The following is a 14,068-nucleotide window of genomic DNA, read 5'->3' as shown; positions in this document are numbered from 1 at the left end:
AATGTTAATTTTCTAAATCAAATAGAAAAGAAACAAATTAAGTACATAGCACAAAACTAACTTCACCCTTTTGCCAAAAATAAAACATGCTTGGTAAAACATTTCGTTTTTTTTTTTTCTTTTTTTTTTCTGAAATTAAACACAAGTTAAAAAGAAAGCAAGCATATATAAAACAGCATTCAATATTTAATACATTTTCTCTCTGCCTCTGCACATCAACCATGAGCTTCCATTATATATATTTATTTACTTATTTTATATTATATATTTTTACATATATTACAGTGTTTATGTGCCATTATAACAATCAACTTTTTAACTTCTCTGTCACTGCCTCCTGATTGTACCCATTTATTTTCTCTTTTTGTGTTCAAGGGACTTTTTCTGTTTCTACATGCTCAAGCTGCCTGATCTCATGTCTGGGATGGCATGGTTTGATTTGATTTACATGGATGAACTTCTCTATTGCCGTTTCACCTTCATTTTTCAAAATTTTATAAACTACAGGAGAGACCTTATCTATAATTCGAAATGGCCCTTGCCAGGCTGCTAGAAATTTAGAATTTTTCTGTTTACTTTTTCCAAAATGAAACTTGTACACCTGATCCCCTACACTGAATTCCTTTACTGATGTCTTCTTGTCATAATAAGACTTTGCACTGTCAGCAGCTCTTTCCAGATTTCTCTGCACAAAAGCAAATGCATGTTGCAAATGCCTCCTCAGTTCATCAATATATTCATGAACTGTGGATACACTCATGTGTTCTGTATAGTAGGTGTTGTGGTAACACCATTTTCCTACCTGTCAAGACCTCATGGGGGCTAACACCTGTTGCTTTGGCAGGAGTTGATCTGATTGCCATCAAAACCAACGGTAAACGTAAATCCCAGCTGGAACCTGCTTCTGCCACAAATTTCTTTAAAATATCCACAACAGACCTATTGCTCCTTTCAACTGTACCTGAAGACGCTGCCCGATATGCGATATGTAGTTTCCTTTTCACACCTAGTATTTGCCATACCTTACTCATTAGAGTACTTGTGAAATGACTTCCTCTGTCTGACTCAATTCTTTGTGGCAACCCAAAACCTTGAGAACACATGGTTCACCAGCAATGTGGCTGCTGTTTGTGCACTACAATCTGGTGCAGGAATGCATTCAATCCACTTTGACATCAAACATACCACACTTAAAATATAACGGTTTCCCCTGCTCGACCTTTTTAAAGGACCTACATAGTCTATTTGCAAATCTGACCATGGGAGAGTTAGGCCTCTTTTCATCAATGGTGCTCTATGCATTGGTGAAGCAGGTTTAAATTGGGCGCATACTAGACATCCTCTAGTATATAATTCCACATCTTGGGACATATGTGGCCAGTAAGCATAATCTTTTAGTATTTCTAATGTTTTTTGTGAACCTCTATGGCCTGCAGTTATGGCATCATGTGCCTGGTGTAGCATTAGCCCTCTGAATGAAAGGGGTACTACCCACTGTATTTGTCCTGTTATGGACTCTCTAATCATGAGTCCATCCTGTAATCTAATTCGTGTTTTGTTCTTTAATAGCACCCTCAACTCTTCTTTTCACATTCAATCATTTTCTGTTAAAGAATTTTGTTCAGGATCTATCAAATGATTATAATAGATTCCCAAAATTCGATCATTCTTTTGTGCCTCAATCAAATCTTGGTCTGGCGTGTCATGACTCCACTGCACCACCGGTTGATCTACCTCCTTTGGTGCTTTAGAATGTGTCAATGCATCAATTTGTATTTCACCCATTAAATAATCAATAGGTAGCAATTCTCCCATCACAGCCCCAATCTTAGCCAGGTGGTCTGCCTTATCATTTCCCTCCTTATCCTCTCCTGGTGTTTTTAAATGCCCACACATTTTTCTCCAGTATATTGTTAAATTATTCTCTGACACCAATTTGTCTATGGGTTGTATCATTTTTCCATGTTTAAGTGGCTTTTTGTTGTATGTAACCATGCCTCTTGCTTTCCAACCAGGCAAATACTCCACAAAGCTATTCCGTGCATAGTCAGAATCAGTCACCAGGACAATTTCACTGAACTTTTTATCAACTGCAGTAGCAATTGCTTTATAAATGGCTGCCAATTCCGCCACCTGACTGCTCCTATCGCCAATCCTCATCCCTATACTGGGGACGCCTTCACATTTCAACCAGACATTTCCTATTCCTGCCACTAATTGTTTATTACTGTCATTTTCAATGTGAAAAGCACAACCATCCACATATACAGTTGGCAAATCCTTGCATGTTTTTTTCATCAAAAGCTTTGTGTGGTGATTGTTCAAATTCCTGCAAACTAGTTTCCACTTCCATTTCATTTGGTATTTGTTCAGCTGCGCAGTCATGTAAGTCAGCTAACCCTTGAGCAATTGGGTTCTTTTTATTTTGTCCATATCTCACTTCTACAGGAAAACCTTGTAATGCCAGCGTCCATGAAGTGATTCTGGACTGCGCTAGATTACCTGATCTAATTCTTTTACTCTCTAAAAATTGCAAAGGTTGATGATTTGTTTCAATAATCACCTTTTCTCCCTGAACAATGGGGCGGAAATGTTGTAGCGCCCACACAGTGGTTAATAGGGCCTTTTCACATTCATTAAATTTCATTTCAACTTGGGAAAATGCCTTACTTGCATAGGCAATGGTTTTGTGATTCAAATCGTGTTTTTGTGATAACACTGTTGACATACAATGTTCAGAAAAACCTATTTCTATAAAGAAATCCCTGTCCTTTATGGGGTATGCTAAACATGGTGCCTTTACAAGACATTCCTTTAATTTAGCCACTGCATCAGACTGCTCTTTTTCCCATTTCCAGGGAGTATTCAGTTTAAGCAGTTTAGTCAATGGTTGAGTGATTTCTGCATAATTTTCAATGAACTTTCTGTTATAGCCTGTCATCCCTAATAAACTGTTTACTCCTTTCACATTTTTAGGATCTTTTAATCTTTGTATGGCCTCTATTTTCTTCTTTTGTGGATTTAGCCCATGTTCAGTCACTTCATGCCCTAGAAAGTTCACTTTTTTCTTGCACCATTGTGCTTTTTGCAAAGATACTTTGGCGCCTGCTTTCTGCAATTGGCCAAGCACATGGCTTATTTCATCAAAATGGCTTTTCAGGCTTTCATTTTTTATCAGGACATCGTCCACGTAAACTATTGTTCCTCTTTCCGCTGCATCCAGCATGGCCTTTCTCAAAAATATGCCAAATTCACTCCCACTATTGATGTACCCGAACGGAGCTCTAAGCCAGGCGTATTGAGTCCTGTCAAATGTAAAGGAAAATACATGTTGTATCTCCTCTGCCAATGGCACGCACCAATATCCAGAGGTGAGATCTAATGTGGTAAATACATTTGAACCATGTACCTGAGCTAGGCCCTGACCAATGAATGGCAGTGGCCATCTATATACTGGTACTCTTTTATTTAACTCTCTCAAGTCTGCACATAGCCGCCATTGACCATTTGGCTTTAACACACCTAAAATAGGTGTATTGGATGTGCTATGAATGGGCCTGATGATTCCCCGCGATTCCAAATTTTTAATAATCTCTGCCAATGATTCTAAACATGCCAGCGGTAGTCTATACTGGCGTACAAACACTGGATTTCTGCTACACCCTTCTGGTAGTGTGGCCACATGTAAATCAGTTAAACCACAATCATAAGCATCTTTTGCAAATACATCCTTAAACTCCATAAATATCTCCCTCAGATTGTCCCTATCCTCATTGCTTTCACACGCATCCGCTAAGGAGATCTGCTCTTCTACCATTTTGGAAAATTCTGGAAAATCTTCTGGTAAGGGAATCTCAGCGCTTTCCTCTAACTGTGTGGCTGTGTCTTTTTGTAAAGCTGCCACTTTTAAATATTTTGGCATATCAGCTTCCACTTCAATGGGCTGAATTTCTGTTTCATTTTCATTTAAATTAAATATTATGCAATCCTCTTGATGGCAGCACACTGTCTCATTTGAATCATAAGGATACACAGAATGAATTTTAAATATTCCTTTGGGGTGAGAGTCCAGGTGTTCTGGCAACTCACCCTTGGCATCTACATACTTTTCAGGGATATTTCCAATCACCATGTTATTTAAATCTGCCGTATAATGTGATTTTTGTATGGCCATTCCTAATGGGGAGTTTTCCTCTAAATGAATATCCTGACAACCTTTATTATTTACCATAATTTTTACAGATCCTTCACCAATGTCTACCAATGGAATGTATTCATAATACAGGCCTTGCTGTTTTATGGATTCATTCAGGCATACAAATGCATCAGAGCCTTTCATCTGCTGTCCATTTTTGCATTTCAGTGTTATTGCAAACTGTTTTGTAAATGCAGGAATAATAGTATCTTTCCTCATTTGTAATTCGATTGGATAAGGAACCAGTTGTGCACAATGATAAGCCCTTCTTTTGTCTTCAAATTCAGGTGCCGGACCACCTAGGCGTGACCATATTTTTTGATTAAGGAAATCTAACACCATACACATTCTGTGCATGATGTCATTGCCCATGTAAAATTCATTTTGTGCTCCACTCACTATCCATCATTATGGTAAATTGTTTTCTGCCCAATGCTAATTTTAAGCATGCATCTGCCTGCAATTCGGGTTTCAAAGTCTGGACTGTCCAACCCAGAAACATATTGGTTTTTAATCCTAAATTTCGGGATTTCTTCCCTCTCCATTATTTTTTGCAACAATTTCTCATTAATGAAACTCCTTTCATGTCCAAGCACTAAAGTGGCTTTTATTGTTTTAAAATAGTCATTTGTACCAACATGAACCCATGGCTGCTCATCTTCCATGTGTATTTCTGCCAGAGTGGCAATGTGTTTTTCGGAATCTGTTTTAGGAGCAATATTCTGTTTGCATGTTTTCTCTTTTAAATAAAGACGTAATGTGTGCTCATCTATGGCAGTCTGCCAATTTTTCCTTGGGTCCAAGTATATTTGTACAGGTAGTTTTTCATTGTCGCTCTGCATTTTGTCTTGACACATTAATATAACAGTGACACTCGGTATGCAGCTATTCTGGAGATATACCTCCACAGCATCATTTGTTTTGGCAACGGTGTGACATTCATTTATATTGCTGTTTTGTGATTTTAGTTTCTTAGGCCTCAATGGTTTTTTGGTTAAGGACCACAGCACTCCATTCACCCCATCTATGAAAGGAGACAATCTTTTCAGGCAATCTGTCCCCATCAGAAATGGAATTTCACAAATAGATGTGATCAATACCTCTTGTTTCATTCTGTGCTTTCCTATTTTTATGTCAACCTCAGTTCCACCTATGATGGGCACCTCCTCCCCATTAAAGTTATGCACTGGACCTTGATTTTCCTTCACTGTGATCTGACTCTGTGGGGGTCTCCCTTTACCAGCTCCTTGGACATAATTGTGGCCTGTGCGCCAGTGTCAATCATAGCAAAGGTGTGGCATTTTTCTTCTACAGTGATGGGTGCATAATATCTGTCCTCAACTTCCTCTAATACACATAAGAAGTGTGAATTCTTACTGATTTCAGGGCTCACCTTTCTCAGGTCTTTTTCACTTTTGGCTAAGCACATTGGTAAATGGAAAGACATTTTTCCCTCCTTTTTACCCATTTCTGCGCGAGAGACTTTATTCATTTCTCCATGATCAGAGGTTTTTTGGAGTGTGGCCACTGTTCGCCCATCCATCTGGGTAACATCAGAGACCACATTACAACCTTCCAACTGAACATGTGTAACAACATCATTCAGCAATTTGTCATTTTTTAATTCTGTGCATTTGTGATCATTTAGTGTGATACCAGCCCTTTCAGCCTCTTCAAAAATATGTGGCTCAAAGAATTCTTCAGGTGATTGACTTGTACCCTCCTTTTGAGTATTTCCTTTTTCTGTCTGCGTTTGGTCATTGTTTTGCTTGGCCAGGGAAGGAGCTATAGCATCCCCACTTACTCCCTGTTCACTGGTATTCCCCATGCATGAGTCATTTTTCTTAAATCTGTCCCTTTGTTCTTTTGGAATTCCTAATGTTTCTTTTTCATTTGTGCAAATCTTTACTGTTTTATTTAGCTCTAGGTTAAACCGTACCTCTTTTTTAGAAGTATTTGCACTTCCTGTCACAAGTTCATTTTTAATCCATTAGGCATCTCAGAGTCGTTATGCAAAATTATGTCAGAGCAATCTGTCATTTTGGCACTGCAGTTATCATGAGTACTTAGTCACTTTTCGGAAGCCCCCCGGTCATTGCTATGGCCATCAGCCCCCTCTTTGGAAGGTTGTTTTTGCGCTGTATAGAGCTTTCCTATTTGCTCAGCTAACATTTTCACTTGGGCCTCAAGGCACTGGAACCTTTCCATCTCTCTAGGATCCTCTTTCTGTGGCCTAGGTCGATATTGGTTGTTTTCCCCCTGATTGGATCTATTCTGATACCTCTCAGGTGATTGATGTCGGTTGCGATGGTTTCTGAACTCTTGATTCATTTGTGGAGGGGAGCAGGTTGCACCCATCCTTTGATTATAGTCCCCTGGTGGGGAATCATTGTACTGACGTGGATTGTAGTTCACGTTTTGCCTCCTGTCCTGTCTCTCAGATTGTGGGTACTGGCCCCTATGTTGATTTCCATTATCAGTAAATCGATCCACATATCGGGGTCTATCCTGATTACCATATATCATGGTGTTGGGATCAAATCTGCTCTGTGTCCCCAATGATTGGTAGGGACCATCATTTCTTTGATCTTGATTTTGTCTCTGGTTATTGTTCATACCTGCCATATCAGGCCGATATCCTACCCGGGGTCTGTCCCCTAAATACCTAGGGCTGATGTAGCTCTCTCTATTACTAGGATCATGTGATTGGAACATTGGTACAGGAAATGGCGATCTTTGTTGATTACCCCTTTGTTCAGGTGTCACATTATTTTTACCTTGGCTTTGAGCAGACTCAAGGGACATTTTGGCTGACCTGATTTCCATTACTGTGGCTGAGGGTTCTTTAGATTTAGGTCTAGTATCTTTCATTTTATCACTTTCTCTACCCTGACAATAGAGTACCTCATATAGTTTTGTGCTTTGATGTACAATCCATTCAAGGGACTTGTCACGGTCAAATTCACGGACCAATTGGGATATGATGTCTTTCTGTAGCCCATAGAAGTATGCAGTTTTAAACTCATTGGAATTTGGGTCAAAAGATACATCAAAGCGAGAAAATGCTCTTTTTAAGTCTTGTAAAAATTGGCGAGGGGATGTATTAGGTCCAGCAGTAATTGTATAAGCGACTTTCTTTGCCTCCTGTAATGACTGAAAAGGAGAAAAATGACGCCTAATTTCTTTTTCAAACTCCAACCAGGTCATATTCTGCTGTTCATTTAATCCCCTTATGATGCTGGCCGTCGGGGCATCTAAAGTTAAATGAAAATATTGTCTGTACTGTTCCTTAGGTGTCTGGAGTGCTTTAAAAATGTCATGCACCGCTTCTAAGTGATCCTCAATGCAGCATTCACCTCCCTTTTTAAATGGTTTGATCAGGGCTTTAATGGATTTCATTATTTTTATGGGACTACTTGTTGCAATGCATGGAATTGCACTATTTTGTGATTCAATCCTGTTTTCAGGTGTATGAGATTGGTGGCTGCCCCCAAAGGGAGTATCAAATCTCCCAAGGGCGCTGCAACCAAGTTCAGTCACCGGCCCAGTCACTGGAGCACTAGCTCTTTGGGCAGAGCTAGAATTCACCTCCACTCCATTGAATGTGGTACCCTGCCGCCTCTCCTGGGACCTGGGGATGCACATTTGCTTTTCTAAGTCCTTACACTTTTTAAGGAGTCTGTTTGCTTCATTTTGCAAATAGTTGTTTTCATCACTCATCTTATTAATCACCTCCTGCATGTCGCACATTTGCATTTGGCATTCATTGAACTCTTTATTTCTCTTGTCTCTTTCTTGAATCATTTTAATCATTTCTTGTTCTGCACTCTGGAGATCACATTCTTTTTCACAATGTTCTTTTTGTAAAATCTGCATTTCTGAAACAACCTCATCTTTATCCTGTCTAATGTGGTCCACTAAGGCTTTTAAGTGTACCAATTATTGCTCACTATCCTCAAATTGTTTCTTGCTTTTGGATAACTGAGCATCAAAGTCTCTGCATTTTAATTGCATGTCTTTTTGGCATACATCCAATTCTGCTCTTAACATTTCCTGATTTTTACTTGCCCCATCTAATTCAGTCTTTAACCTGTTAATTAGCTGGGTATCATTCTCCTCCATTCGCAGGGACTTATTCAAAATAAACCATATTTTGCCGCATAGCCGTATTAAACAGTCTTTCTCTGCACTTTTATCAGTTGCATTCAATAACCTTGTAAGGCAGACCTGAATTATGCTGCCTTCTGCAAAAATATTGTCTAGTTTTTCTTTCTGCACCTCACCCTGAATGAGGTCACGCCATTCTAAGGTGCTGTTCGACGACCACGTCCCATGTGCAAACAACTTTACCTCTAAATATTGCACTAGGTCTGAAAATGTGGTTTCCCTTTGTGCCATTCTGAAATTAGTTTTTAGTGGGTTCCCTTTAATGTGCAAATGGCAGTGTGAGACACGCTTGCCACGCCCATTAGGTACTCTATGATCACTTTCCCGGCCTGCAACGCACCATAAATATTTTGGGTATTTTGTGGATATTTGGGGCTTTGCGTTATTTTCTTACTGCCAAAATACCTTTACCAATAATCACTCTCTTTATTCATATTGGATCACACATAACAATAATACATTGCATTATTTCAGAATTCAGACCTATTTAGATAATGTGCGCGATAATTTGCGTGGTTGGTTTATTTGTGGCCCCAATATCCAACATCCCTTGTTTTTTATCTAGATTGTTCTTGATCACTAGAGAGACCTCAGGCCTACATGTTAGGGATATCACATTTTCAGTGTTAGTGTTGTGTGCCACCATGGGCTATTGTGGTATTTTTGTGGTAATTTCCACTACCTTATATACGGTATGGAACTATGTCCAGAGAGTCTCTCTTCCCGTTGGCTCATGTACCTCCAACAAGCTATGCTACAGTCACTCACAACTGTCCATACTGAATATAATCATGCACACATCTGTTTTAAAATGACAATTGCACTGTTTAAAAATCTACCCACGTTTAAACCTTTTCCCATGCAAAATGAAAGAGAGAAATAATACACACTAGCTATCTGTTTTCAGATATTTTTGTATTATAGAAATTTCCTTTAAACACAGTTTAACCCTTTTTTACAGAAATAAATGAAATGGTACAACATTATTTGTGATAAAATGAACAGAGAACTGCGAGAATATATTCAAATGGTAACATTAAATATGCTGATAAGGGACTGGGACTCCCTCGAATACACTGACTGAACAGTTTCGCACACTTTCGCACAGCTCCCACACTTCTGTAATTACCTTATCTGTTCAGCATGAGTTTTCTCCGGCTATTCTCTTTCTGAATTTGGCTCCCTTGAAGATTAACCCCAGTGAAAACAAGCGTCTGCCGTTCTCAAACCGGGGTTATTGCCTGGAATTCTCAGCTTTTGCAGCAGGAATACTTCAGCCAGGAAACAGGTCCTTCTCCCAGCTCTGCAAGATCTCGATTGTTCTCCCCCTCTCCTCAAGCTTCCCCAGCAAAACTCTAATCACAGCCTCTAGCATGATACTATGACACTGCTCCAATCAGAATCAATCATGTCATCTCCTCCCTCACTACACAATGGCTCATTTCTACAGTAAAAATTGTAACAAACTGATTTCCTGTTCCTTCGAGCTCTTTGCTTCCTGTAGTTATCTATTAATAAGGTTAGTTATTAATTTTCAAATGTGTCTCTTGCAACATAGGCATTTCAGGTGAAAAATAGTGTGCATTTTTGAATGTGCACATGTGTGCTTTTAACTGTAAAAATAGATTTGCATTTTATATGTAAAAATCGTTTTTGACTGAATAGCCTGTCTTTACTTATATGTCCATGTTACTCTGGCAACACATATAGCAATGCACCACACCCATGTGGTGGTGCTGCATCAAAAAAAAAATTGCTACCTGTGCAGTAGTGCTGTACTCTGTGCTGTAACACGCCAAATATCCTTTCAGCTCCCAGGCATTGAGTATGCACAAGGCTCACCCAGTCATTGTCAATTTCCCGCTCATATGGCATGGCATGTGGCCAATGGGGGAGTACCATGTCACTCACCCTGAACATAATCATTGTTAGGGTCTTGTCAGAAACAGTGGTTACTTCAACCAAGCACCACTACTAAATAGCTTCCTGTTTAAATGGTCTGCTGGTAACCAAAAAAAGCCACATTCTCAGGAAAAACTCTGGCCTCTCTAAGTTGTAAATGTGCTTTTGAGTTTTGCACTCTTCAGACACCGGTCTAAGAATGTTCTTTGCAAGGTAGACAAAAGGTTTAAGGCTTGCTGCAGAACATCGCGTTAAACCTGCGACTTCAGGATCGAATATACCGGGATGGCAGACTCATCACTTTATCCTTCTGGGGACGATAAAATGAGTAGCATCAGATTGGGTAATAATGGCTTTTACAACACTTAGACTTGCACACAGCTCAGGTGTGTTTATGATGTACACACACCCACACATCCAAATATTATACAGAAGGAAGTAGTGGATGGGAAAGGAGGCCATGAAATATCCAGCCGGCTGAAGAAATCCTATATTCAAGTTGGATCCACTATGAGGCAGCCAAGTGCCTTTATTTTGCAAAACGGGCCATATGGCAACATTGACAAAAAATGGCTTATGCTGCACCGTCTGTACAGAGACAAAAGGGGCCTATGAACTTAGTCCTGATTAAAGAAGAAACAGAGACTGCGCCCTCACCTTAAAGAGGGTGTAACACAGCAGCAGTATTCAGTAAACCAATTATGTTTTCAAGCTCAGCCTGAACCTTACGGCCCCTCCTCAATAGCAAACATGTTACTTAGAAGAGAGATGCACTTTAAACTCATTACTCTCCGGTTCAGTACCTAAACGTTGTCATGTTTAAGCATGCTCTTGGCCAGGTTTTTAATGCATTATGGAGAGGGAAAACCTCAAATAATCTTTTCTGAACATTCAAAACAGGAAGGTGGGGTATAAATGGAACATTAGTTTCTTTCTTGTATCTGACAGGTTTTGATTCTGACAATGTTCTGAGGATCGAGCAAGACTGGGAAACAAGTTCAGAGGATCACCCATACATGAAGGGAGGAGAAGGATGCACTGATCGTCATGCCGGTAAGTTACACTTTCCCCTAGGCTGTTGCTCTTTTCAATTGTTCAGTAGAAAAATGGAAGACAAACAAATGTCATGAATTCCTTAGCACCGAGTAAGATGTGAATTTTATGTTAGCAAACGGGTAGCATGGCTGGTTTTCAAGGTTTTGAGCTGCCATGATATAGCTTGCACAGCAACTTTAGAGCTTTGAAGTATGCATGAGTTGATTATTCTAATTACACTGACATAAGATGGATGTCATAACATTTCTCATCAATATAATGGCGGACATGTGCCGGGGCAAATGTGAGTAAAGGTGACATGTAATTTCATATCTAACCAGGCATAAAGCCGCATATTTGAGCCACGGGCCCAACCCTCGACGCATGTGCAGATTAATATTTAGTAAACGTGAGAAATGCACATCACACTTAAGTAGGGCTAAGCGAAAGTGTTTATAATTGTACATTGAACAGAAAATAGTGCTTTCATTCGACAGTCTGGAACGGGCACCAAGCGACCTTGGTATTAGAATACTGTGCTGCGCGTAGTGTAAACAACGCGTTGACTGCTCTCCAGGCTTTCTGGGATGAGCCCCAAGTGTTCGGGTAAATGGTAAACAAAACTGTGACAGCAATATGAAAGAAACACAAAATTACAGAAAGACTACAGAACTTCCTGTGTAGACTTTTGCTGTCCGGCAGCTTTTTAAAGTGGGTGAAAGGTGCATTAGCCTTGTTCTTAGCACGAACAATCTTCTCTGTCATCACAGGAAAGATGATTAACACTGATAATTAGCTTGTTTAGCCACCTTCAAGCTGCTGCCCAAGTTCAAGCTGCTGACTAACGTCAAGGTGCTGACAAATAGAAATGCTAATAGGAGGCATTAGCAGTGAGAGTTCAAAGAATATAAAAAGGGCTGCATTTGAGTCCCACAAAAGGAGGTTTTGCTGTGCACAGACCGAGAGTTGGCAAGAAGACAAGAGGCAAAAAAGGCTTGCAAGAGAGCAGTACCGGAGCAGATGGGAGGGTTCAAGTCCCTCTTTTTACCTGGTTGGATTTTAAAGCCACTAAATAGAATTGTTGGCCTTTCTGAGACATTTTGAGTCAACTGACTTTGAGCAGAACTTTTGATTTTGATTGAGCTGTATGGGGAATATTTGTTACTTTTCCACCGAGGGCAAGGCAGCTCACAACCTCAATTCTAATTGGCTGCATGCTGACACCATGGTCCATCCCAATTGACATTAATTCTTTTTGGAGCATTTTTCCTTAATTTATATGCTTTTTGATGAAAAGACCATGGTCATTTTTATTGATGGTTTTTTATATGTTTTGGCATTTTTGGGCATTTTTCTTGGACTGTGTAAATCACTTCAGGCACCATTGTTCTCGAGGTCTCATCTACCTGCCTATTACAGATAGTGAATATGGGAGTTTTTTTACCCTTCATTGATATCAGATTGAGAAAGATATTGAAGTATTGAGTTATTGAAAGGGGAGGTGCTTTTAGGTGCTTCTATTAAGATTGCCTAGCAAGATTGGTGAGGTTGCCTAGTAGGACCTGTTGAGGCACGTAATTTTTTCTTGAGATGACTATGATATCTTGGAGAAGGTTGATCAGTTTCTATTCCTGAATAGATATAGAGGCAATGAAAATGATTGCTGCTTATCGATTAATTACTTTTTGCATCTTAAGTGTGCTGTGCAGAGTGTCCATTTGACCATTATTGTAGCAATGTTTCTTTATTATTTATTTCTCATAATTAAACGATTTAGTTTTATGAAATCTGCTCCAGGCTTCCATTCAAGAAAAATGGACCTATTCATTAAGTCTGCAGGGCCTAGCAATTGCTCACTTCTGTTCGACCACAGGAACAAAGTATTAATCTTATAAATCAGTTACTATTTAAATCCACATTCTTTGCAACTGAGCCAAACTTCGATTAGAAATACAGGAAGGCACGGTTCACACACTACGTTTGGGGACGAAACAGACTGATGTGAAACCAGGCAGGCAGGGAGAAGCCACGGCAGACAGCTGAATGACGGGGCAGGAGCCAAGATAGTGAGACCCCGCGTGGGATGAGGATGCAGCAATGCAAGACACCTAGGTATGCACAGTGCTGAGATTCTGATTTTCTGATTTAAAAAGTCAGCTGTGAGAAACAGAACTTGATTTTAGTGAGCTTGCACAAGGTAACAAGTAGGATTAATAGACTACACAGTTTAGTTACATTGATCATGTTTTTAAAATTAATTAGGTTTCAGAGACAGCTAGAAAAGACATGTCCTGTGTTTTTAAATAGAATGCTATTTCGACCAGACTATTTAGAATAGAAAGAGCATGGATTGGTAACCATGCTCCATTAAATGAACGGTCGCTGAACATGCTTAGCTTAAACCTTTTTTAAGCAATATTATGTCTAGAAGGTGAAGGCTTTTAGTGAAACTCCACAAGCCAACCTAAGTATGGGCACATTGTAGAAGCAGAATTATTCTGAAGAATTATAATGTTGTCCTAGACAGTTGAAACACAATGTAAATATTACACAGTTAAAACTAAGCAACACTGATTGTATATTTAACAGTATATATGTATAGGACTATGGCATATGTTTTTAACACATATTTTATAACTATAAACCAAGAAGTGGTTGCTGAACCTTTTCAATACCAGTTGTCAATTTAATGTGTAACTTGAAGTCCTAAAATCGCACGTGATCTGCTGAAGGACAGTGCAAAGGTGATGTGTCATTTTATTAAAACCA

General features: G+C 39.5%; 1 protein-coding gene across 4 annotated transcripts in view; it reads left to right on the top strand.

Annotated features, from left to right (window-relative positions):
- LOC138582147 (zinc finger protein interacting with ribonucleoprotein K-like) overlaps positions 1 to 14,068 on the top strand; it is a 205,258-nt gene that overhangs the window by 95,258 nt on the left and 95,932 nt on the right. For all 4 annotated transcript variants that reach the window (XM_069653175.1, XM_069653174.1, XM_069653172.1 and 1 more), the window contains one exon: positions 11,213 to 11,317. In XM_069653175.1, coding sequence (XP_069509276.1) covers positions 11,213 to 11,317 — 105 coding nt within the window. The remainder of the gene's footprint in view (positions 1 to 11,212; positions 11,318 to 14,068) is intronic.

This window comes from Ambystoma mexicanum, chromosome 3q (assembly GCF_040938575.1).
Source record: "Ambystoma mexicanum isolate Mex_15411 chromosome 3q, UKY_AmexF1_1, whole genome shotgun sequence".
Taxonomy (NCBI): domain Eukaryota; kingdom Metazoa; phylum Chordata; class Amphibia; order Caudata; family Ambystomatidae; genus Ambystoma; species Ambystoma mexicanum.
Note: the sequence above shows the minus strand (reverse complement) of the source record. Positions and strands in the feature narration are given on the sequence as shown.